Source organism: Lolium perenne, chromosome 7 (assembly GCF_019359855.2).
Source record: "Lolium perenne isolate Kyuss_39 chromosome 7, Kyuss_2.0, whole genome shotgun sequence".
Classification (NCBI taxonomy): Eukaryota; Viridiplantae; Streptophyta; class Magnoliopsida; order Poales; family Poaceae; genus Lolium; species Lolium perenne.
Genome location: NC_067250.2, coordinates 304,646,101 through 304,670,884, shown reverse-complemented (window position 1 = coordinate 304,670,884; position 24,784 = coordinate 304,646,101). Strand labels below are relative to the sequence as shown.

General features: G+C 45.8%; 1 protein-coding gene across 1 annotated transcript; it reads left to right on the top strand.

Moving 5' to 3' along the window:
- Window positions 1-365: 365 nt before the first annotated feature.
- LOC127311920 (protein RGF1 INDUCIBLE TRANSCRIPTION FACTOR 1) lies at window positions 366-4,537 on the top strand. The gene is made up of 4 exons (XM_051342415.1): window positions 366-701; window positions 3,319-3,393; window positions 3,475-3,615; window positions 3,704-4,537. The coding sequence occupies exons 1-4, from the start codon at window positions 528-530 to the stop codon at window positions 4,085-4,087; spliced, it is 774 nt and encodes a 257-aa protein (XP_051198375.1). The 5' UTR covers window positions 366-527; the 3' UTR covers window positions 4,088-4,537.
- Window positions 4,538-24,784: the final 20,247 nt, after the last annotated feature.

The window sequence follows — 24,784 nt, the reverse complement described above, 5'->3', positions numbered from 1 at the left end:
CACGTGCTCTGATCATCTGATTTTGACATCACGTTACCATCCCATATTAGTGCAGCACTACTAGTGTACATCACTAATCTGTCAGGCACCGAATTACTGGTAATCCCAGTAGCTATAGCGCTTTGCAGGAACAGCCCTATCCACACCACTCGTAGTACACTCTGCAAGCCGACGAGGCGCCAAATGTCGGATAGCACCCCGGAGTGGTGCCTGAATTGCAGTTGAGGTCCCCGACACTCGGACCGTGACGCCCAGGTGTTCCTTTGACCGCCCCGAACCCGTATGTCCCCTTGACGCCATTAGCCACACAGGCACACACACGAGATCGATCGATCGAGCGAGCCCCCTCACTCCCGCTCTATATATAGACGCCCGTCGACTGCTCACTCCTCCATTAAACATCCTTCTCCCTGATCTACATACGTACATACGGCTTGACTAGAGCTAATCAAAGGAGAGCCTAGCTAGGAGAATTGTGGTTCTGTGGCGAAGGGAGAGTGTGGTGAGGGAGAATTGGCGAAGGGGAGATGGGGATGAGACCTGGGTGGCTGGGCGGGCTGGTGGAGGAGAGCTTCTTCGTGGCGTGCGAGGCGCACGAGAGCAGGAAGAAGAACGAGAAGAACATCTTCTGCCTCGCCTGCTGCACCAGCATCTGCCCGCACTGCGCCAACGCCGCGCACCGACACCACCCGCTGCTCCAGGTAACGACCAGTTAGCCTCTCGCCATCTTCTTCCTTCTCCTCCTCTCAAATCGACATGCAGGAGCCTGAATTGGCGCAAGAGCGACAGCGATTCTTCCTTTCTTACTTCTCCGGCCCCGGCTAACTTTTTGTTCGTTTCCAAGAACCAGTAACCAGTTCTTCTCTGATGGAGTAGACAATCAATTGTCGCCTGCATGCTTTCTTTCCTGTTCTTGGTCCGCGTCTTTGGTTCAGAATCGCAGTTAATTCTAGCCGGTTTTGTGTTCTTTCCATGTGAACTTGTTAAGTGCTAGCCTGATACAAGTTCTATCTGAAGCGGCCGTGTGTTGCTAGCTAGAATATGGTAATTCAGTGGCACCCCACACAGGGGAGGGCAGGCTTGTACGTATTTGGTCTAATTAGATGATGCCTACTCTACTAGCCTTTTGGACTGTTTAGTTTCCTCAAGCGAGCGTATCAATTTAGAGCTATCTGTCGGAGTAGTAACCCTTTTCTGCATCACCACTGCTATCAGCTAGAGAGAGGGAGAGATAGACCGGCCGTGCTTACCCGTAGTGATGTGTAATTATCTTTACTTAATCACCTGATTTGGTTGGGCTGAGTTGCGGCGTGTTCGAGTTCCCAAGTGTGGTGTTCGAACCTTGTGCGCCTCTTTCGGCTGGCTTCATCTTGTCGTTTCTGCAGGCCCTGGTTCGTTGTGCTTTGTGCCATGTCTCCCTGCATGGTTTTGTTTACTGTAAACCCTAACCCAATTGCCCTCTGCTAAACCCCATTTAATACCTTTGTTTCGATGAATAAGATGGACACATGTTATAAGACGAACTTTGACATAAAAAAAATTAGCAAGCAGATCTTGATTATATTGTATGTATTTAATATAATTATATTTGTGTTGAAAAACACTTTAAAATGATGGTAATTTTATGCCTACAATGTTTATATATGTATAATAAATCCTGATCAAAGAAAAAACATGAAAACGCAACGCCTTATTCATTAAAATAGAGAGAGCAGGTTTGTAACTCTTGCTCCACCAGATTATTGTAGAAGGACAAAAAATTAACAACAGTGGTGACAAAGGAAAAGAAAAGGCAATGTAGAAAGGTAATCTGAGGTGTTTTCTTTTCATCGCGCGCGGCTTGGCAGCATCCCCGAAAGAAGCATAGTCTTACATAATTTAAGGCTGTAAATTCCAACCAACCACGGGCACTGCAATGCATTGCATGAGGAGCCGCGCCACCCATTCCTGTCCTGTGGCTGCCCTCTTCCCTCTCGCCAGCCACCTGCAAAAGTTACTGCAATCCCACCTCTCCCTATCTCTTCTCAGTAGTCAGTAGGCAAGGCTGCCTCCGCCTGGCCGTTCCCCTAAATTTCCCTGTATAGCGCGCGCACTATGCAGAGTGCGTGTCCTGCATTTTAACGGTGGTAATAGTGGCTCCGGTCGCGTCACTTGGGTTAGTCCAGATCGCCCTAGCTACAAATGGGGTGTGTTATCCGGATTGTGTTGCCATGCATAGCGAAGCAAAGCACAGCTTCCGCCACTGATCCAGCCCTGCCCGGTTGGTGAATAAATGGATCAATGGCCATGAGCCATCCACTCAACCATCTGTGTGGATGTGTTGTGGTGGCATGCATCGCAGCTCGGCGCAGTGACAGGACGGTGTAGTAGAAGGAAGCTAGCAGTAGCCGCGGCCAACAACAGTTTTACCATACCATATGTGTGCATGGTAAAAGCGCCTGCCCTGTTGCCAAACAAGGCCTCGATACTGTTCCCCGCCTTTGTGTCCTTGCGCTCTTGTACACACGCCGATCCTGCGCTACCGTCCAACCGCATGGTTCAGCCCTTCACGACGTCGCTGTTCACTCGGTTCAGCCCACAGTGGCCTTGGAATTACGTATGCTTTCACCTTCCTGCCTCTGGTTCTTGCGTCGACCTTGGGGTTCTGGTCAGGGGCACCTTGGTCATTTGGCCTTTGCCATTTGCATGCAGGAAGATAGCTCATAGCTGCGTGCACGATGGGGGCGCACGCACGTAACGCCGTCGGTCTCCCACGATTAGGATCACGACGAGCCGACGGTCAAACGTTCAGCAGTTATTACTGCTGACTCAGCAGCCTTTACCTAGCGTATCCTATTCGACGGAGGAGAGAGCGGCTGAATCTACCTTTTATCACCTCCGTTTCAAGAAATAAGGCGCACGCGTATTTCAAGACGAACTTTGACCATAAAAATTGAGCAATAAAATCTAAATTATATTATATGTAATTAGTATCGTTGGATTCGTATTAAAAAGCACTTTTTAATGATACTAATTTCATACAAATAATCTTTATCTATTTAAAGTAATTCTTGGTCAAACAAAAAGCACGTATAACGAGGACGCCTTATTCCTTGAAACGGAGGTAGTACCTTTTACCCAACAGTCACCTTGAACTAACTACGTAATCTGTACCGCTTAATTTTTTTTTACTTACTCCGTCCATCCCTGAAAATCTGCACAAATTCATCTAGATACAGATGCCTCTAAACATATACTATTAGCAATTTAGCATCAGAGGGAATATATTATATGTCAGTATGTACGTATGTAAAAAAGCTAATACATCATTTTGTGTAGGTACGGAGGTACGTCTACAACGACGTGGTGCGCCTGGGCGACCTTGACAAGCTCATCGACTGCTCCTTCGTTCAGGTGAATCATTCACAAATTCATCTAGATCATGAGCCCCGCATGTTTGGGAGTTGTCCGTCGCCTAATCTTGCATGCATGCAGCCCTACACGATCAACAGCGCCAAGGTGATCTTCCTCAAGCCGCGGCCGCAGTCCAGGCCCTTCAAGGGCTCCGGCAACATCTGCCTCACCTGCGACAGGATCCTCCAGGAGCCATTCCACTTCTGCTGCCTCTCCTGCAAGGTGCAACACTCTCCTCCACTACAACCACTTCATGTCTACATGCTAGAGCAATCTGATGAGTAACACATCCGCGACTGCGTGCATGCAGGTGGATCATGTGATGATGCAGGGCGGCGACCTGTCCAACATCCTCTACATGTCCGGCGAGCCCGACCTGGCCTGCTTCCCGCGCTTCGAGAACCTCCACGTCGGCAGCTCCTCCGCGGACCTCCTCGACTACGACGCCGCACAGGTCACCCCAAACTCCATCCTCGAGGACCCCACGCGTCGCTATCACGAGAGCAGCGGCGTCAGTGGCGGCTCCAGCAACGGCGGCCGCCATGCTCGGCGCGCTAGCGTGGGAACCGACCAAGCAGCCGGTGCTGCCAGCGACGTCCCGAGGAAGAAGAAGTCCGGCGGGTTCTTCCCGCAGATCGTGCTCTCCCTCAACAACAGGAGGAAGGGCGCGCCCCATCGATCACCGTTCGCCTGATCTGGCGTCACGGACCGTTCAGTACAGATCGAACTGCCCCCCTATATATGTGTCTATCAGTCTATGTCTAGTATGTTGTTAATTACTAGTGCTACTGTAGAGTACCTTAATCCTATGATTAGCCGTGTAGAGAGAGAGTGAGAAGGGTGTTCTTGGTTGGTGATCAGAGGAGAGAGATGGCCGTTGCTCCTAGGGCTATCTTAGCGCAGGTGCTTTGAAGAGACTTGAGAGGAGATAGAGAATTAGCTTTGCTTGCTTGCAACTCTCCCCTGTTACGGAACTAGGTAGCCGGCACAGGCTTTGCGGGTCTTCTGGTCCCAAAAGGTGTCTGGCTACCAATTTTGTACTTGATGTAACGGGGTTAGAGTTTGCTCGCACGCACATGCAAATCACACTTCCATGACTATATATATTGTCCCCACATATGTTACATAGTGATTGTGTTGTGAATTGTCATGTTTTCATATACTAGTACAAGTCCTTACCTCTTCTTTCTTCGGTGAGTGGTGAGCAGCGAGCACTGTAGGTCTTTAAGGTCCTCATCTCTTGTTAACTGATGTGTGTTGGCGATTGATTGTACTTGCGTCGGTCTAGCTTTCATGCATGTGTATTACCTGAATCATACGTTTATGTATGTTAGGATGCAGTCGGTGGAAGTACTATAGTTGCATGCATGCATGGGTGCTGCTTGGGTCGGCCAACATATCCATGCATGCTTCCTTGTTTGTGCTTGTTTTCGACCGGCAATGACGCGGCCGCCCAGAGAGCACCCTGGGAGCGTCTGGCTGCCTGATCGGGCCAAAGGCTGTTTACACAGGGAGAGAGATAGCGTGACCTAAGACTACCCACAATGGGGGTATCATAGGTAGTATCATGCATCGTTAAGTAAACAAAATCTTGATGTGGCGATCTTTATTAAGGAGGAGAGAGAGGATACTAGTATCATAGGTAGATACGGTATCATAGCACATACTACTAGAAAAATTAATGTCAAGTAAATCTTGTACATCTATTTGCATTGAGATTCTACAAAATAATTAATATATGAAGACTATGATACTAGTATATGATACCATACATTGTGGAGATAGTAACATGTAGTAGTATCATATGCATGATACTTCTATATGATACTATGCATTGTGACTAGTCTAAGGAGGATACGGTCGCTGCATGGGTAAGTACGGACTACGGAGTACGTACATTGCGCAGCACATCTGATCGAGGCGAGGTTGCCAGCTGTTCTATCTATCACCTTTCTGAGTGGCCGAAAGCAGTGCCTTTTTGGGGACTAGGGAAGTGTCGGTTTCCCAGATCCATCTCTCCTTTCTCGTTGCTTCCTACCCCCATCTCTCTTCTCCATACCAGCAGTGCATGGAAAAACGCCCACAAAATAAATCAGACTATATCTCTCGCGAAAAACATACTTTGTAGTGTTAAGTTATCTTGATCTGTCCGATGCATTTCATCAGTCATTAAAAGTGATAATCTGCTTTCGTGTGAGTCGGACCGCGGATACAAAATAGGGCTTGCAAAATCTCAAAAGTCTTCTCGACATCTTTCTTAGAAGTCGCTTGTTTGGATCATAACAATGCAAAAAATAGGAATTTGACAATACAAATAGAGAATTACAAAGCAGATGGAAACTACATAAATAGTCATCAGTATAAAATATAGGGAAACTACAGAAAAGTGTCTTGATCTTACTCAAATGAGTGTAAAAAAGAGGTTAAATTGATGTAAATTTCCGATGGGATTGAAGTGTAGGATCCATAGAATTATGGAAGTGTCATACCTTTAATCCAAAGGGCTTCGTTTGAAAAAAAAAATTGCCTATGCAAAATTGCTATGCAAATCCTTCAATCTAAAGATCCCCGAAAACACTTGCATACCAATTCTACAAGTACCTGAAACCTCTTCCAAAATAACAATGTAGCATAGAGCATTCGGGGCCGCTGGTCAACTAGGCTGGCTTGATAAAAAACCGAAACGAACAACTATATGGATTGGAGGAATTTCATAGGAATTTTGGAATATTCCTACCCACAGAATTTTTTCCTACGTAATGCCTGGATCAAGAATTGAGTCCATCTAATTGATATGCAATCGAATCTAATCCTACCCTCTCCATTCTATATGAATCTCAATATGACCTTAAATCTCGTTTTCTTTTTATTCGAGAAGTCCAATGTGCTTACACTCTTTCTCTCTCTACTTCTCTCTCATCAATCATTTAAAATTCATGTGTGTATTTCCTGCGCATCATCTTAAAATGCCCATTATAAAAATTTCCATGTTTTAAATTCCAATTTGGAATATATGACATCTCTCAATCATGTGTTTCCCCTATTTCTACATTTTGAAAATCATGCGAAAGAGGCCAGCAAATTTATCACAGCCCGTCGCCCATAGGCCATACAGGTTACCGTGCCGCTCGTAGTTGTAGATGTTCCTAGACAAAGACATTATGGGATCGAAAGCAACATCTAATGGCACCAACCTTGTTCGCCAATTAGCCACACTGCTAGCTAGTATAGCTTCCCTGTGTTGGAGATCTTGTTGCTTCCGTCAGTTGTCGTCCGTCACGACGCTAAATCTGGCTTTTAACTCGATCCATTTATGTAGTCTCAGTTTCATGAAATATTGGAGATCAATAGATACTGACCGTGATGTGTTAGCTGCCAATTTCAACATCAAACAAATCAAATGCAAATCATACTATGTATCCCCACGATACTAATTCTATCGTTAACAATAGAGTTGAATCTATATGTTTCTTTTTGCAACCGTACCAAAAAAAAATTGTGCTATTACAACTGTTATCTTCTTTCATACTTTTTCAAAATGAGTACTCCCTCTATCGAACTAAGTTTTCGACACTTATTATGGATCGGACAGAGTAGTTTTCCTTGCGCTCGATTTTTGGCCTGGGGCTTACTAAAATTCTGGCTCAGCCACTGAGCACATGCATGGCATGGTGTATTAACGAGCTGATTTGATCATTTGATGCTCCATTTGGCACATCAGCAGCGCCTTGCATGCGTCCTTTTCTTGTTAAAGTGTTGCAGTTCAGTACTTGTAGATATTTGTGGGGCGAGTTTAAGCTATTGACGGACACTGCGCTAACAAACTATGTTCGATATATGATTGTCACCAGAAAATTAACTAAAAGCCACGTGTTCTTTTTCGGGTCAACGGGACAAAAGCATAACGAGGAAATAGTTCCCTAACAAACGTCTTATCGATGGGACAATTTAGCTCCCATGATTAACAAGGGGGCAACGAAGTTAAAGCTGAAGTTTAGCTGGTGTGGAACTACTAGCACATGTTCGTTCTCAAACATGCATGAGGTGGACATGTCAATTGTGCAACGGAAACAATATTTCTACAGCATTTTTTCGCGAGCTTTAAACTGGAAGTGCTTAACATTAGTAATCTTCCAAATCAAGCTAGTCACTGCTACTCTGAATCTCTGCTGGCCAGAGAAATAGCAGGACCAGATAAAGACGACAGTGCTTCTGTGTCCGTACGTTTTAGTTTATTATTCGCCGTACACTCTTATCTATAGCTGTCCAGAACCTGTTGTCTGTAGCCCATGTGCCGTGTCTTTGCTGGTCCACTGATGAGTTTCAAAAGAAGAAGATTTCAGACAACATAGCACTAAAACTTTCTTTATGTGGACAACAGTGATGAGTTCATAATTTATAAACCCTACATTTGGATGTGCAACGGGATAAATTCGAATGGAAATAGGTTGCATACGGAATTTTTGTGTTCTCTTTTTACCATATTTCATTTGAACACAGTTGTTGACCAATCCAATTTCACGACGACTTTGCTTATTCCTCGAACAAAAGCATATGGAAAAATAATTTTGTGTACTTATGCATCCGTTCATTTGTAGATGTGTTCTGGATGTAGGGAACTCACGTGAAAATTATACGGCGCTCCGAAGATATTGGTGGAGGCAATTGATTTGTATGTGTGCTGTCAAGAACTTCATCCCACATGTATGTGATCAAGGGTTTAATTGTAAGTTTATTTTTTCTTGAAATATCTAGCTTTGTGTACCACCTTCAGTAGATATCGTTCTATAGTACCCCGAAAAGCTGCACGTTTACGAGAGTACATTTTAGTGCTGATGGAAGACTTGTACAAGTTTTCAAATCATTATAAAAGATCAAAGTAAACAAATCTTGTGCTATTAATAACATGTATTTCTGCATTGAACTACATGTATCTCAAATAATGTCTATAATTTTCAAAAATCAGATGACATGCATATGTAAAATGTAGCTTTTAACAATAAAATTAATTTCAAAATATCAAATACTAGGTTAAGGAACTGCATGCCTTTGGGTACATATTATTGGTTAGTTTACTTCTTAAATTGGTCCAAACTTTATGAAATTTAGCATGGAATATTTTATTACATGATGAGATTTTCCTAAAAATTGAAATAATATGACCTAATGAAGAGTCTTCACAAGTAAAACGATCAATGGGTATTGGAAGCATCTTGCTGGTTGAAGTGATGCAAGATCAAAGTCATTATAAGTGGAGATTCGAGCTCGATGCTAGTTGAACCCACTACATCCACAAGGTGAACACTTCCGTCAAGAGCAGCCTCCCATCGATGAACACTTCCGTCAAGGCTGACTTCTTTTCAGCTTCTAGGCTGGCTTCCAGGTCGTGGACCGCTGAAGCCCAAAAGATGACTCCAGCTTTGGGCCAGCTTATTCCTACCGGGAAGCTCCAATCCTATCTATAGCCAGAAACTGGTCCAGAGCAGTTTCCCGGGCTTCTCCATCGGAGAGCCGAACCGGTATATAGAATAGCCGCCCTCTTGAGTGGAATTTACACGAAACTGCCACTCCCCAAGTTCCCGGATGGCCAACAGAAAAAAAAAGAAAAAAAACGAAACGGTACACGCCCCCCGCATCGTGAGCTTGGTCAACATGGAGCGATAGGGACATAGGGTTCCGCCCTGCCGCCGCTGGCCACTGCTCCCCCGCCGTTGGCGCCGGCCGCTGCTCTCCCGCAGGCGCCGCCGCTCGCCATGTCGCCGTTGGCCGCTGCTTTCGCCGTCGGCGCCGACCGCTGCTCTCCCGCGAGCGCCGTCGCTCGCCTGCCGCTGCTGGCCGCTGCTACCCCACTGTCGGCGCCGGCCGCTGCTCCCCTGCAGGCGCCGGCCGCTGCTCCCCTGCAGGCGCCGCCGCTCGCCCTGCTCCCCCGCCCCGTGGCTGTGGTTTGCGTCTCCTTCCAAGATCTAATTCATGGTTAATTTATGCCCAATCTTATCTGAGTATGAATGGATGATATGCTAATGATTTGATCTTTGTGATTAGTTGTTCCATGGATATGGTGGATGATGAGATCGATTTACTGATGTTGTTATGTATCTAGGGTTATTACAGATATTTCACAACTCAATACATCAAATAAGCTAAATGTATAGAAGCCCAAAAGAATAGGAGGAACTAGTTTCTAGTAGCTTCTTGCCACCACAGTTTTTCCCCACCATTTTCTAGAAGCTAGCTTATGCAGAAGCAGAAGCCTAAAAGAAGTCACCCTAAAAGTTCTTGTAACAAACCAATCTGGTTCTCATTGTATGAGAAGAGACTCTCTCCCGGGTCGCTCTCGCGCGGGGGCGACTCCGAAGAGCCCAAACCCTAGGCCAACCACCCCCCTCACAGCCACCTCCCCTGGCCGCCGCTGCCGCCGGCACCGGCGGTGGTGGCGGCGCCCTGCTGCCGAAGGCGGAAGGGAGTGGTGGGCGCGCCCCGGTGTCTCCTCTGCACGCGGAGAGGCGGCGACCTGGCGGCTGGCGCGGCGCGGCGCGGCGGCGGCCTGGCGGCGGGCGCGGCGAGGCGAGGTTGTTTTTCCGGGCCGGCGTAGCATGCTGTGCTGACCGGCGGCGGAGGGGGCGGTCAGCTCGCGTCTGGAGGAGGCCGCGCCCTGGCGGGCTCGATCTGGGCCTCACGGGGCCGGTCTGGGCGGACGGCTGCGTCCTTCGGGCGGGGTGGTGCCTGCCTGTGGCGCGGGAGCGGCGAGGGGATGGCGTGGCGGAGGCTCTGTAGGCACCGGTGGAGAGGTGGTTGCAACGGCGGCTGCGAGGAGCTCCCGCTGCTGCGTCATGGGCGGCCGCGCTCAAGCGAGCGTCGGTGCGGTTGAGGTCGGCGGCGCTCAAGCGAGCGTCGTGGTGAGTCGGTCGCGCTCAAGCGAGCGGCAGCCTCATATCGGCGCGGTGGTGGACCGAGTTGGGCGGTTCTAGACGGGGAGGCGAAGGCCGGCAGGTGCGGCGCTGGCGTGCTGCATCGCGCCTGGCTGCGCGGGTCCGATTGGGCCGAATCTGGGCCGCGTGGGCCGCGTCCTTCACGGTGGCACGACGCCCTGCTCCGGCTGCTCTCCAGTCTTGATGTGGCGGCGCTGCTTCCTTTGCTAGCCAGGGCAGCGAACAGGCCGAGCGAATGGCCAAGCGGCCTTGCTCCAATTCCGGGGACCTGGCAGCTCGGGCAGTTTGGAGGCTGCCTAGTTGAAGGCTGGAGGAAGGTGGGGTGCACACAGATTCTTGGTGGCCAGCGGGGGTGCTAGTCATGAAGCCGCCCTTGATGTTGCTCCGGCGAGGTATGTGTGGAGAGGTTGGGTGTGACTGAGGTGTGCCGGAAACTCTGGTTCCAGCGAGGTGTGCAGTTCTCCGGATGAAAGTCTTGCTCGACTTCCGTCGATGCCGGTGATGACGTCACTTCTGTGTGTCGTTTGCCTTGTTGAAGGCATTACCGAGGAGATCAATCACTTCTCCCGCTCTCGGTTCTTGTCTTTGGGTGAAAACCTAAATCCGCATGTCGGATTGGCGATGGCGGCATCCTCAATGTCGTTACTTCGGTGGAAGCATCGTTTCGGAGACATGGTACTGACGGGAGCACCTGGGCTGTGGTCAAGCGGTTGGTCGGGCACTTTCAATGGTGTGTGTTCTTGGGTCTGTGGTGCTGGGTCTCGTGGGGTTGCCCCGTGGTGGTGGTAGCAGGAGCACTCTCGACATGCAGGCGGCGCCAGACGAGTCCTGTTTCCCGCCCTCTCAAGATCGGAGCGGCACATGCCGCCTCCCTTCGGTTATGTCTTCTCTCTCCGATGTTGTTGAAGACGGCGAACAAGCTCGTGGCAATGGTGTTTGATTCAACATGTTTGGAGTGACCTTGGGGCTGTTGCAATGAAGTCGAAGAAGTCCCACCGTAAGCACGAGGGATGATGTCCGGTGACGTTGCTTGCCCTGGTGGTGTGCTTCTATGTTTGTGCCGCTCCTAGCCTCCCGGCGTTCTTTATGTCTAGCGGTGCTCTTGTTGATGTAAATGTTTTCGCCCGGTTTTCCTTCAATAAACTGAGCAGTTCGGGTCTCCGTACCTTTTTCTTCTAATGCAATGAACACAGCAGTTCTCCTGCTGTTATTCAAAAAAAAAACTAGAAGCATCAACCAAATGAGCAAGATTAAGAAAGAGAACAAAAACTTCCTCAATCTCATGATTAGCGGTCGTCTTAGGAAAAGTAAATCCGAAATTTGTTCGTGTGAGCTCCAGCAATCAGGAGAAATTTGTGCCCTGCGTTGTGATTACTGATTAGTATATTGCTTAGCAAAGATGGGCAAATAGTAAAATACTTTCTCCGGTACTAAATACTCTGTCATATGTTCAACGAATCTAAGAACATTTAAACTACATTTTGGCTAAAATTGCAGTAAGTACTTAGATCATCTCTAGCAGAGCCCTTATTTTTCGGAACCGAATAAAGTTAGTTCAGTCTCCCAAAAAACAAAATGCGAGCGGTTTTGGAGGTGGCGCAGAACAACACCCGTATTCGGAACCGAAAAACATCGAATTCAAATTTTGCCGGTAAACTGATCATCGCAAACAAGTTTAAAACTGAAATTCAAACATACTACGGGCATATTTCGATAGTCTTGATCGCTAAATACATTGCATTTGAGGTGGTCGTCGGCTGCTCCGACTCCTCCTCGTCGCTGCTGCTGTCGGCTTCGGGCCGCGCTAGCGCACGGCCGGACGCGCCCGAGGATGACCACTGGCCGCTATTCGCGTAGCGCGCGAGCTTCCACTGCGGCGTCAGACCGCAGTTGGTCTAGCGCCGCGCGCTGCAATCGAGCGCCTTCCGAGCGGTTCCATTTCCGCCGCTCGGCCTCAGACCGGAAGACGAGGGGGGGGGGGGGGGGAGGGTGGCGTGGTGGCGAGTTGCTCCCGCCAATCTGCCCGCCTCCCCTCCTGCCGCTGTTCGCCCCAGACATGTAATCACGGTGGTGGTGGAGATAGTGGAAAAGCGGCGGCGGTGGCTCCGCGATTGCTCGCCGAAAGTCGAACCGTACGCGCGGCGGAGGAAGCGGATGCGGCGGAGGGAGTAGGGTTTTGGAACCCTACTTTCCTCCGCGGCCTGTATTTATACGGGTCGATGCTCCAGTTTCTCGGGCCCCCGAAAAATTATAGAGGTCGGCCCAACGATTCGGGTTCCGTTCTGCGCCGCTTTCGGCACGAACCCGTAAATCTGCCGGAAAAATCCAGTTTCGACGGGATTTACGGGCTCTGTTAGAGAGCCCGTAAATACCGCCGGAACCGAACTTTTCCAGCAGATTAACGGGTTCGGGCTGAAATGCGCGCAGATCAGAGCCCGTAAACATGGGCCGGCCCGAACTGGAAGTTCAGGGGCCCGAGAAACTCACCGCACAGCCCCTATTAAAAGGGTTCGCGAAGGGGAGTTTGGTTCGGAAACCCTACTCCCCTCCCGCCGCTCCTCTCCCGCCGCCGCTCCGACGAGCCATCCCGGGCGCTCGGACGCCGCTACGGCCACCACCCCGCCGTCCGAAATGACGCGTTTAAGACGCGTGAGTAGGGGCGGCGGCCGATCCGGCGCCGGAAGGGCAAGTCATCGTCCGCCGGGCGTACGGGTGGAGACGGAGCGCGGCAGGCGGGCGCGCTCCGAAGGCGCATGGAAGCGGGCCGGCCGCAAGTGGCCGGACCTAATGGCGCGCCACCTTCAAGCGCGCGGAGGCGGCTGCGGCTGGGGAAGCGGAGGAGCCCCCCCCACAGCCGGCGCGTGCAGCCCGCCCTGCCGCCGTTGCCCCGAGCGGCGATGACGACGACGCAGACGGACCGCCTCTGCTCTGCGGGAGCGCCTCCGGCGCGGCGGCCATCGAGCTGGTGGCCCTCGTCGTCGCCTAGCAACCGCCGGCGACCAAAAACCCTCCGCCGACCTATAGTAACCGGGAACCTTAATTTCTAGTCTAATTAGCTCCGTAGTACGTAATTTAGGTGCAATACGGTTGTATTTTGCCACTATTATTGTGAATTATGAACGAATTAAGATTGATCGGATGAAATCGACTGCAATCACGAAAATCGATTTCCTGCAACGTTTGATTTTGATTTTCACGAGTTCGGTTTGGGTTTACAGTTTCTGTTCTGCGCCATGCTCAAATACGCTCTCAATTCGTTTTTGGGAGACTTAACTCCGTTTATTCAGTTCCAACAAATACTCTCTTAGGGGATTGTAATTCATGCGTGCAGTCATGTACAGAGATGTCCAGCTAGCTGGCAGGGAGGAGTGGCACAAGCCTGAACTTGGCATCTAGAGACTGTTGCTGCATGCTGCCGCATCTATATATCCTGACCGATCTCGCTGCAACTCTAACGAACTGACACGAGCCGATCGATCAGGGAAACGCAGCTGCATGGCGCTGCTCAGACTTTCCCTGATGCATCATGTGTGGCGCTAGCTGCTCCCGTGGCGATCGACCGGCCATATTGTGTGCGAAACTGACATTGACACGCATGAGGGTGACCGAGCCTGTTCCACCTGCTAGCAACTATCGATCCATAATTCCATATGCACCTGGTTAACTAGGTAGCCGTTCTGGGCCTGCCGATGGATCGGATCAGAGCAAGGAACGGTATGGACAAAACAAAAGGCATGATGGATCTCCTTTGTTTTGCATATGCAGTTGTGGTTGTAATCTAGCGCGTCCAGATGGATGCAATAACGGGGGTTCTGTTACGGCATGGGGATAACTGGACAGGTCCCTCCATATGCTCTTTGTCAATTGTCATGCCGCCTTGTCCTACGAAATATGAGCCATGCAGTGCAGTCCTACTCCTGTATATGCATCTAGCAACATGCGGCCTTGTGGAAAAAATGCATGTCCAAATTGCAAATATCTAAACCTTCCTTCAAAAGTTTATGTCCTAGCCGCCCGCCGTTTCAGTTGAACCATCTTTATGAATATGGATGAGAACGGAGAGAAAACAGACGAAACTACCCGTGTGGTGTCTTCGTTTTTTTGCGGAAGCAATAAATGGCTACATAAACCTTGAAAACAAAAACGAAAGCAGGTTTCGGAAATAGATGTGGACCGAATACGGGCACGAAGCGCTGCAGATATTCGTCAGAACTAAGACAACCCCTAAATCATGCAAAAAAAAAAGCTCAAACATTGAAGCAAACCAACAAACTTGCTTCCTAATTCTACCGCGGTTCTCGAATTACTAGGAAATAGGGGAAATGCCAAATCGTGGAAGCCTCCTCAAATGCATAAACAGATTGAGGATTAGATGGTCGCCAGTTTTGAATGATTCCCTTCGGAAGTTTGGCTTGATAACGTCACTTAATTGAATTGTTGGATTGGGCCACGCTCATCAACCCTAAACGGAAATTACATTTTAGCTAGAAAAAAATTATGTTTGTGAGGTTGTTCCGCCGAAAAACGTTGCCCCTTTCTGTTTTTGTCAAATAATTTCAGTTTCCTTTTTGCAAAATTTCAATTTTGTGTTTAATTTTGTTTTTGTTTTTCCACAAAAAAATCAGGAAAGTTCCACACATTTTTCATCCCCATTTTTTAGGCATCCACAAATATTTTTTTAGAGAGAAGATTGACAGTTTGGGCTTGCTTTTGATAGAATTAAATTCATCTCAGAACCATGTATTATGTGGAAAATGCTTAATGTAATGTAACATATATGGACATGCATGGAATGTAGTGCTTAATGTATGCATGGCATGGAGATCGGTCGATTTTGGGTCACTTCGGTTGCTCGCGAACCTATTTCCCAGTTCCATGGATCCAAAACTCGTTCTTGGCTCGTACAAACCTTAAACTATCATCGGGAAGAGGTACGATGTAATCAGGCATAGTCTCTTGACATGCGTTGGTGGGCGTAAAGAGAGGGAAGGTGTGTGCGGGGGAGCAAACTTGCTGATGGCCGGAGCCGAAAAATTGCCTTTGCCATTTCACGAAAACTGTAGCATCATTGCCCTCTTAGCCAGTCACCACTAGTGGAGAACAAATCCATCCTTACTTTTCCTATCGGGTAGCGATGACATCGAAAATTTAGATCTCCCGTGCCATAGGCAGCTCCGACTTCGCAGATCTCGACCACCGACTCGGTGCTGTCTCCCGCACCAAAAACGCCAGCAGCGACGAGCTGATGCGTGTTGACACGTCCGTTGGGAACCCCAAGAGGAAGGTGTGATGCGCACAGCGGCAAGTTTCCCTCAGTAAGAAACCAAGGTTTAATCGAACCAGTAGGAGTCAAGAAGCACGTTGAAGGTTGATGGCGGCGGGATGTAGTGCGGCGCAACACCAGAGATTCCGGCGCCAACGTGGAACCTGCACAACACAACCAAAGTACTTTGCCCCAACGAAACAGTGAGGTTGTCAATCTCACCGGCTTGCTGTAACAAAGGATTAACCGTATTGTGTGGAAGATGATTGTTTGCAGAAAACAGTAAAACAAGTATTGCAGTAGATTGTATTTCAGTATAGAGAATTGGACCGGGGTCCACAGTTCACTAGAGGTGTCTCTCCCATAAGATAAACAGCATGTTGGGTGAACAAATTACAGTTGGGCAATTGATAAATAAAGAGGGCATGACCATGCACATACATATTATGATGAGTATAGTGAGATTTAATTGGGCATTACGACAAAGTACATAGACCGCTATCCAGCATGCATCTATGCCTAAAAAGTCCACCTTTAGGTTATCATCCAAACCCCCTCCAGTATTAAGTTGCTAACAACAGACAATTGCATTAAGTATTGCGCGTAATGTAATCAGTAACTACATCCTTGAACATAGCACCAATGTTTTATCCCTAGTGGCAACAACACATCCATAATCTTAGAGGTTTCTGTCACTCCCAGCATTCACGGAGACATGAACCCACTATCGAGCATAAATACTCCCTCTTGGAGTTACAAGCATCTACTTGGCCAGAGCATCTACTAGTAACGGAGAGCATGCAAGATCATAAACAACACATAGACATAAATTGATAATCAACATAACAAGTATTCTCTATTCATCGGATCCCAACAAACGCAACATATAGAATTACAGATAGATGATCTTGATCATGTTCGGCAGCTCACAAGACCCGACAATTAAGCACAATGGGGAGAAGACAACCATCTAGCTACTGCTATGGACCCATAGTCCAGGGGTAGACTACTCACTCATCACTCCGGAGGCGACCATGGCGGCATAGAGTCCTCCGGGAGATGATTCCCCTCTCCGGCAGGGTGCCGGAGGCGATCTCCTGAATCCCCCGAGATGGGATTGGCGGCGGCGGCGTCTCTGGAAGGTTTTCCGTATTGTGGCTCTCGGTACTGGGGGGTTCGCGACAGAGGCTTTAAGTAGGCGGAAGGGCAGGTCAGGGGGCCACACGAGGGCCCCACACCATAGGTCGGCGCGGCCAGGGCCTGGGCCGCGCCGCCCTAGGGTTTGGCCGCCTCGTGGCCCCACTTCGTCTCCTCTTCGGTCTTCTGAAAGCTTCGTGGCAAAATAGGACCCTGGGCGTTGATTTCGTCCAATTCCGAGAATATTTCGTTACTAGGATTTCTGAAACCAAAAACAGCAGAAAAAGAATCGGCTCTTCGGCATCTTGTTAATAGGTTAGTTCCAGAAAATGCACGAATATGACATAAAGTGTGTATAAAACATGTAGATATCATCAATAATGTGGCATGGAACACAAGAAATTATCGATACGTCGGAGACGTATCAGCATCCCCAAGCTTAGTTCTGCTCGTCCCGAGCAGGTAAAACGATAATAAAGATAATTTCTGGAGTGACATGCCATCATAACCTTGATCATACTATTTGTAAAGCATATGTAGTGAATGCAGCGATCAAAACAATGTATATGACATGAGTAAACAAGTGAATCATATAGCAAAGACTTTTCATGAATAGTACTTCAAGACAAGCATCAATAAGTCTTGCATAAGAGTTAACTCATAAAGCAATAAATCAAAGTAAAGGTATTGAAACAACACAAAGGAAGATTAAGTTTCAGCGGTTGCTTTCAACTTGTAACATGTATATCTCATGGATATTGTCAACATAGAGTAATATAATAAGTGCAATATGCAAGTATGTAGGAATCAATGCACAGTTCACACAAGTGTTTGCTTCTTGAGGTGGAGAGAAATAGGTGAACTGACTCAACATAAAAGTAAAAGAATGGTCATCCATAGAGGAAAAGCATCGATTGCTATATTTGTGCTAGAGCTTTGATTTTGAAAACATGAAACAATTTTGTCAATGGTAATAATAAAGCATATGTATCATGTAAATTATATCTTACAAGTTGCAAGCCTCATGCATAGTATACTAATAGTGCCCGCACCTTGTCCTAATTAGCTTGGACTACCGGATCATCGCAATACACATGTTTTAACCAAGTGTCACAATGGGGTACCTCTATGCCGCCTGTACAAAGGTCTAAGGAGAAAGCTCGCATTGGATTTATCGCTATTGATTATTCTCAACTTAGACATCCATACCGGGACAACATAGACAACAGATAATGGACTCCTCTTTAATGTGGCAACAATTATTATTCTCATATGAGATTGAGGATATATGTCCAAAACTGAAACTTCCACCATGGATCATGGCTTTAGTTAGCGGCCCAATGTTCTTCTCTAAAAATATGCATGCTTAACCATAAGGTGGTAGATCTCCCTTACTTCAGACAAGACGAACATGCATAGCAACTCACATGATATTCAACAAAGAATAGTTGATGGCGTCCCCAGAAACATGGTTATCGCACAACAAGCAACTTAATAAGAGATAAAGTGCATAAGTACATATTCAATACCACAATAGTTTTTAAGCTATTTGTCCCATGAGCTATATATTGCAAAGGTGAATGATGGAATTTTAAAGGTAGCACTCAAGCAATTTACTTTGGAATGGCGGAGAAATACCATGTAGTAGGTAGATATGGTGGACACAAATGGCATAGTGGTTGGCTCAAGTATTTTGGATGCATGAGAGGTATTCCCTCTCGATACAAGGTTTAGACTAGCAAGGCTATTTGAAACAAACACAAGGATGAACCGGTGCAGCAAAACTCACATAAAAGACATATTGTAAACATTATAAGACTCTACACCGTCTTCCTTGTTGTTCAAACTCAATACTAGAAATTATCTAGACCTTAGAGAGACCAAATATGCAAACCAAATTTTAGCATGCTCTATGTATTTCTTCATTAATGGGTGCAAAGTATATGATGCAAGAGCTTAAACATGAGCACAACAATTGCCAAGTATCACATTATCCAAGATATTATAGCAATTACTACATGTATCATTTTCCAATTCCAACCATATAACAATTTAACGAAGAAGAAACTTCGCCATGAATACTATGAGTAAAGCCTAAGGACATACTTGTCCATATGCTACAGCGGAGCGTGTCTCTCTCCCACAAAGTGAATGCTAGGATCCATTTTATTCAAACAAAACAAAAACAAAACAAAAACAAACCGACGCTCCAAGAAAAGCACATAAGATGTGATGGAATAAAAATATAGTTTCAGGGGAGGAACCTGATAATGTTGTCGATGAAGAAGGGGATGCCTTGGGCATCCCCAAGCTTAGACGCTTGAGTCTTCTTAGAATATGCAGGGGTGAACCACCGGGGCATCCCCAAGCTTAGAGCTTTCACTCTCCTTGATCATATTGCATCATACTCCTCTCTTGATCCTTGAAAACTTCCTCCACACCAAACTCGAAACAACTCATTAGAGGGTTAGTGGACAATAAAAATTAACATGTTCAGAGGTGAGATAATCATTCTTAACACTTCTGGACATTGCACAAAGCTACTGAAAGTCAATGGGATCGAAATATCCATCGAACATAACAAAACTGGCAATGCGAAATAAAAGGCAGAATCTGTCAAAACAGAACAGTTCGTATTGACGAATTTTATCGAGGCACCAGACTTGCTCAAATGAAAATGCTCAAATTGAATGAAAGTTGCATACATATCTGAGGATCACTCACGTAAATTGGCATAATTTTCTGAGTTACCTACAGAGAAAACAGCCCAGATTCGTGACAGCAAAGAAATCTGTTTCTGCGCAGTAATCCAAATCTAGTATGAACTTTACTATCAACGACTTTACTTGGCACAACAAAACACTAAACTAAGATAAGGAGAGGTTGCTACAGTAGTAAACAACTTCCAAGACACAAAATAAAAACAAAGTACTGCAGTAAAAATATGGGTTGTCTCCCATAAGCGCTTTTCTTTAACGCCTTTCAGCTAGGCGCAGAAAGTGTGTATCAAGTATTATCAAGAGACGAAGTGTCAACATCATAATTTGTTCTAATAATAGAATCAAAATGTAACTTCATTCTCTTTCTAGGGAAGTGTTCCATACCTTTCTTGAGAGGAAATTGATATTTTATATTACCTTCCTTCATATCAATGATAGCACCAACAGTTCGAAGAAAAGGTCTTCCCAATATAATAGGACAAGATGCATTGCATTCAATATCCAAGACAACAAAATCAACGGGGACAAGGTTATTGTTAACGGTAATGCGAACATTATCAACTTTCCCCAAAGGTTTCTTTGTAGAATGATCAGCAAGATTAACATCCAAATAACAATTTTTCAGCGGTGGCAAGTCAAGCATATTATAGATTTTCTTAGGCATAACGGAAATACTTGCACCAAGATCACATAAGGCATTACAATCAAAATCTTTAACCTTCATCTTAATGATGGGCTCCCAACCATCCTCTAGCTTTCTAGGAATAGAGGCTTCGCGCTCTAGTTTCTCTTCTCTAGCTTTTATGAGAGCATTTGTAATATGTTGCGTGAAAGCCAAATTTATAGCACTAGCATTAGGACTTTTAGCAAGTTTTTGCAAGAACTTTATAACTTCAGAGATGTGGCAATCATCAAAATTCAAACCATTATAATCTAAATCAATGGGATCATCATCCCCAATGTTGGAAAAAAATTCAGCAGTTTTATCACAGGCAAGTTTAATGATTTTAGCGATTTCGGGCAGTTTTGTACGCTTTGCACTAGGAGTAGAAATATTGCCAACACCTATTATTTTACCATTAATAGTAGGAGGTGCAGCAACATGTGAGGAATCAACATTACTTGTGGTGGTAATAGTCCAAACTTTAGCTACATTTTTCTCTTTAGCTAGTTTTTCATTTTCTTCTCTATCCCACCTAGCACGCAATTCAGCCATCAATCTTATATTCTCATTAATTCTAACTTGGATGGCATTTGCTGTAGTAGTAATTTTATTATCTATATCCTCAGGTTTAGCAGCCATTTTATTAATTAAAGAAGATTGTGACGCAGACATATATGAGATTCGGTTTTCAGCATTCGCAAGTTTAGTTTGCAACCCAGAGATTTCCATATTCAGATTTTTAAGTTGATTTCCTATATTCTTCAACAAGGTAGATTGCTCATTCATAGTTTTAGTAAACAATTTATTTTGCTCATATTGCGATTGCATAAAGTTCTTGGTGGATCTTTCAATTTCTAACATCTTTTCCTCATTAGGTGAAGTGTATCTACCATAAGAGTTACCATTAGCAGGATATGGCATAGAGTTATTGTAATTGTTATTCTTAATGAAATTCACATCAACATAATCTTTTTGAGCAGCCAATGAAGCTAACGGAACATTATTAGGATCAACATTGGTCCTACCATTCACAAGCATAGACATAATAGCATCAATCTTATCACTCAAGGAAGAGGTTTCTTCGACAGAATTTACCTTCTTACCTTGTGGAGCTCTTTCCGTGTGCCATTCAGAGTAATTGATCATCATATTATCAAGAAGCTTTGTTGCTTCACCAAGAGTGATGGACATAAAGGTACCTCCAGCAGCTGAATCCAATAAATTCCGCGAAGAAAAATTTAGTCCTGCATAGAAGGTTTGGATGATCATCCAAGTAGTCAGTCCATGGGTTGGGCAATTTTTAACCAAAGATTTCATTCTTTCCCATGCTTGTGCAACATGCTCAGTATCTAATTGTTTAAAATTCATTATGCTACTCCTCAAAGATATACTTTTAGCAGGGGGATAATATCTACCAATAAAAGCATCCTTGCATTTAGTCCATGAATCAATACTATTCTTAGGCAGAGATAGCAACCAATCTTTAGCTCTTCCTCTTAATGAGAAAGGAAACAATTTCAATTTAATAATATCACCATCTACATCGTTATACTTTTGCATTTCACATAGTTCAACAAAATTATTAAGATGGGCAGCAGCATCATCAGAACTAACACCAGAAAATTGCTCTCGCATAACAAGATTCGGTAAAGCAGGTTTAATTTCAAAGAATTCTGCTGTAGTAGCAGGTGGAGCAATAGGTGTGCATAAGAAATCATTATTATTTGTGGTTGTGAAGTCACACAACTTAGTATTTTCAGGAGTACCCATTTTAGCAATAGTAAATAAAGCAAACTAGATAAAGTAAATGCAAGTAACTAATTTTTTTGTGTTTTTGATATAGCAAACAAGATAGCAAGTAAAGTAAAGCTAGCAACTAATTTTTTTGTATTTTGATATAATGCAGCAAACAAAGTAGTAAATAAAATAAAGCAAGACAAAAACAATGTAAAGAGATTGGGAAGTGGAGACTCCCCTTGCAGCGTGTCTTGATCTCCCCGGCAACGGCGCCAGAAATTTGCTTGATGCGTGTGGTTGACACGTCCGTTGGGAACCCCAAGAGGAAGGTGTGATGCGCACAGCGGCAAGTTTCCCTCAGTAAGAAACCAAGGTTTAATCGAACCAGTAGGAGTCAAGAAGCACGTTGAAGGTTGATGGCGGCGGGATGTAGTGCGGCGCAACACCAGAGATTCCGGCGCCAACGTGGAACCTGCACAACACAACCAAAGTACTTAGCCCCAACGAAACAGTGAGGTTGTCAATCTCACCGGCTTGCTGTAACAAAGGATTAACCGTATTGTGTGGAAGATGATTGTTTGCAGAAAACAGTAAAACAAGTATTGCAGTAGATTGTATTTCAGTATAGAGAATTGGACCGGGGTCCACAGTTCACTAGAGGTGTCTCTCCCATAAGATAAACAGCATGTTGGGTGAACAAATTACAGTTGGGCAATTGATAAATAAAGAGGGCATGACCATGCACATACATATTATGATGAGTATAGTGAGATTTAATTGGGCATTACGACAAAGTACATAGACCGCTATCCAGCATGCATCTATGCCTAAAAAGTCCACCTTTAGGTTATCATCCAAACCCCCTCCAGTATTAAGTTGCTAACAACAGACAATTGCATTAAGTATTGCGCGTAATGTAATCAGTAACTACATCCTTGAACATAGCACCAATGTTTTATCCCTAGTGGCAACAACACATCCATAATCTTAGAGGTTTCTGTCACTCCCAGCATTCACGGAGACATGAACCCACTATCGAGCATAAATACTCCCTCTTGGAGTTACAAGCATCTACTTGGCCAGAGCATCTACTAGTAACGGAGAGCATGCAAGATCATAAACAACACATAGACATAAATTGATAATCAACATAACAAGTATTCTCTATTCATCGGATCCCAACAAACGCAACATATAGAATTACAGATAGATGATCTTGATCATGTTCGGCAGCTCACAAGACCCGACAATTAAGCACAATGGGGAGAAGACAACCATCTAGCTACTGCTATGGACCCATAGTCCAGGGGTAGACTACTCACTCATCACTCCGGAGGCGACCATGGCGGCATAGAGTCCTCCGGGAGATGATTCCCCTCTCCGGCAGGGTGCCGGAGGCGATCTCCTGAATCCCCCGAGATGGGATTGGCGGCGGCGGCATCTCTGGAAGGTTTTCCGTATCGTGGCTCTCGGTACTGGGGGTTTCGCGATGGAGGCTTTAAGTAGGCGGAAGGGCAGGTCAGGGGGCCACACGAGGGGCCCACACCATAGGTCGGCGCGGCCAGGGCCTGGGCCGCGCCGCCCTAGGGTTTGGCCGCCTCGTGGCCCCACTTCGTTGACTCTTCGGTCTTCTGGAAGCTTCGTGGCAAAATAGGACCCTGGGCGTTGATTTCGTCCAATTCCGAGAATATTTTGTTACTAGGATTTCTGAAACCAAAAACAGCAGAAAACAGCAACTGGCTCTTCGGCATCTTGTTAATAGGTTAGTTCCAGAAAATGCACGAATATGACATAAAGTGTGCATAAAACATGTAGATATCATCAATAATGTGGCATGGAACACAAGAAATTATCGATGCGTCGGAGACGTATCACGAGCCCTCATTGTCTACACCGCCATGTTTTCACAATCATCTCTGTCTAATGCAGCATGTCGATGTCTTCAACCAAGGCTATAAGCACCTATAACCCTTCTGCACCCACCGTTAGCTCCTTAGCTCGTTAGTTTCAACAGATGGCCAATTTCGCTGCTACTTATGCAACATCAACTTAATTAGGACGCCCAGATGAAGCTTTCCACCCAGGCAGCTGCTCCTCATAGATATGACTCATGCCTGGAGGCTATTGATCCACTAGAGAGCAGTTTGTCACTTTGCCATGCCCTGCGTCGCATATGCTCCAATGTTTGAGCATGACAGAGAGAGGATGACAAGTCCAAACTACATCTACAAGAGCAACATTGTAGAGGCCAAGACCATGCTTAAGATGAAAAGAGCCACTTTTAACCACCTTGTGAACTGATTAAGGGTTACATGGTTGCTTAAAGGTAGCACCCGCACCTGCATCGAAGAGCAAGTGGTAATGTTCCTTTATGTTATTCTATGTAACCAAAGATTTTGAGTGATCCACAACACATGGAGGAGATCAGATTAGATAATATTGGTACATCAAGTAAGTCAGGTATATTGTTGGAGAGCTTAGAGGAGAGATGATCAAGCCACCATATATGCTCGTACTTCCCCGAATATCAAAGATAGCTTCCGCTGGTTTCCTTATTTTAGGGTGAGCAGGTCTAGCTTGTAGTTCATGACACGACTGTAGTGCACTAAGGCCTAACAACTTGTTCATGCATGTTCATGCCAGGATACTATTCAGGCGATTGATGGTACCCATGTTACAACTAGAGTTCCCAAAACCAAGGCTCATGTATACATGTGAAAGTGCATGAGAAGCCCTCATGCGTGGATTTGGTAATTAATGACAATCCTTATGAAATAATGTTTGCATTGGATTATATTTGTACGATGTGTTCATAGGAAATGCTTGAATCATATGTTGGCTTCAATGTTGTAAGAAGAAGAAAATGAAGAAAATCAACTGACAAGTATGTCTTGAATAAGAAGATTGAGTGAGCTCTCATGCGTATTGATATGTCTCCGAC

Coding starts and splice junctions, on each gene's coding strand:
- LOC127311920 (XM_051342415.1), top strand. CDS start 528: ATGGGGATGAGACCTGGGTGGCTGGGCGGGCTGGTGGAGGAGAGCTTC. Junction 3,394..3,474: donor TCGACTGCTCCTTCGTTCAG/GTGAATCATTCA, acceptor GCATGCATGCAG/CCCTACACGATCAACAGCGC. Junction 3,616..3,703: donor TCTGCTGCCTCTCCTGCAAG/GTGCAACACTCT, acceptor GCGTGCATGCAG/GTGGATCATGTGATGATGCA.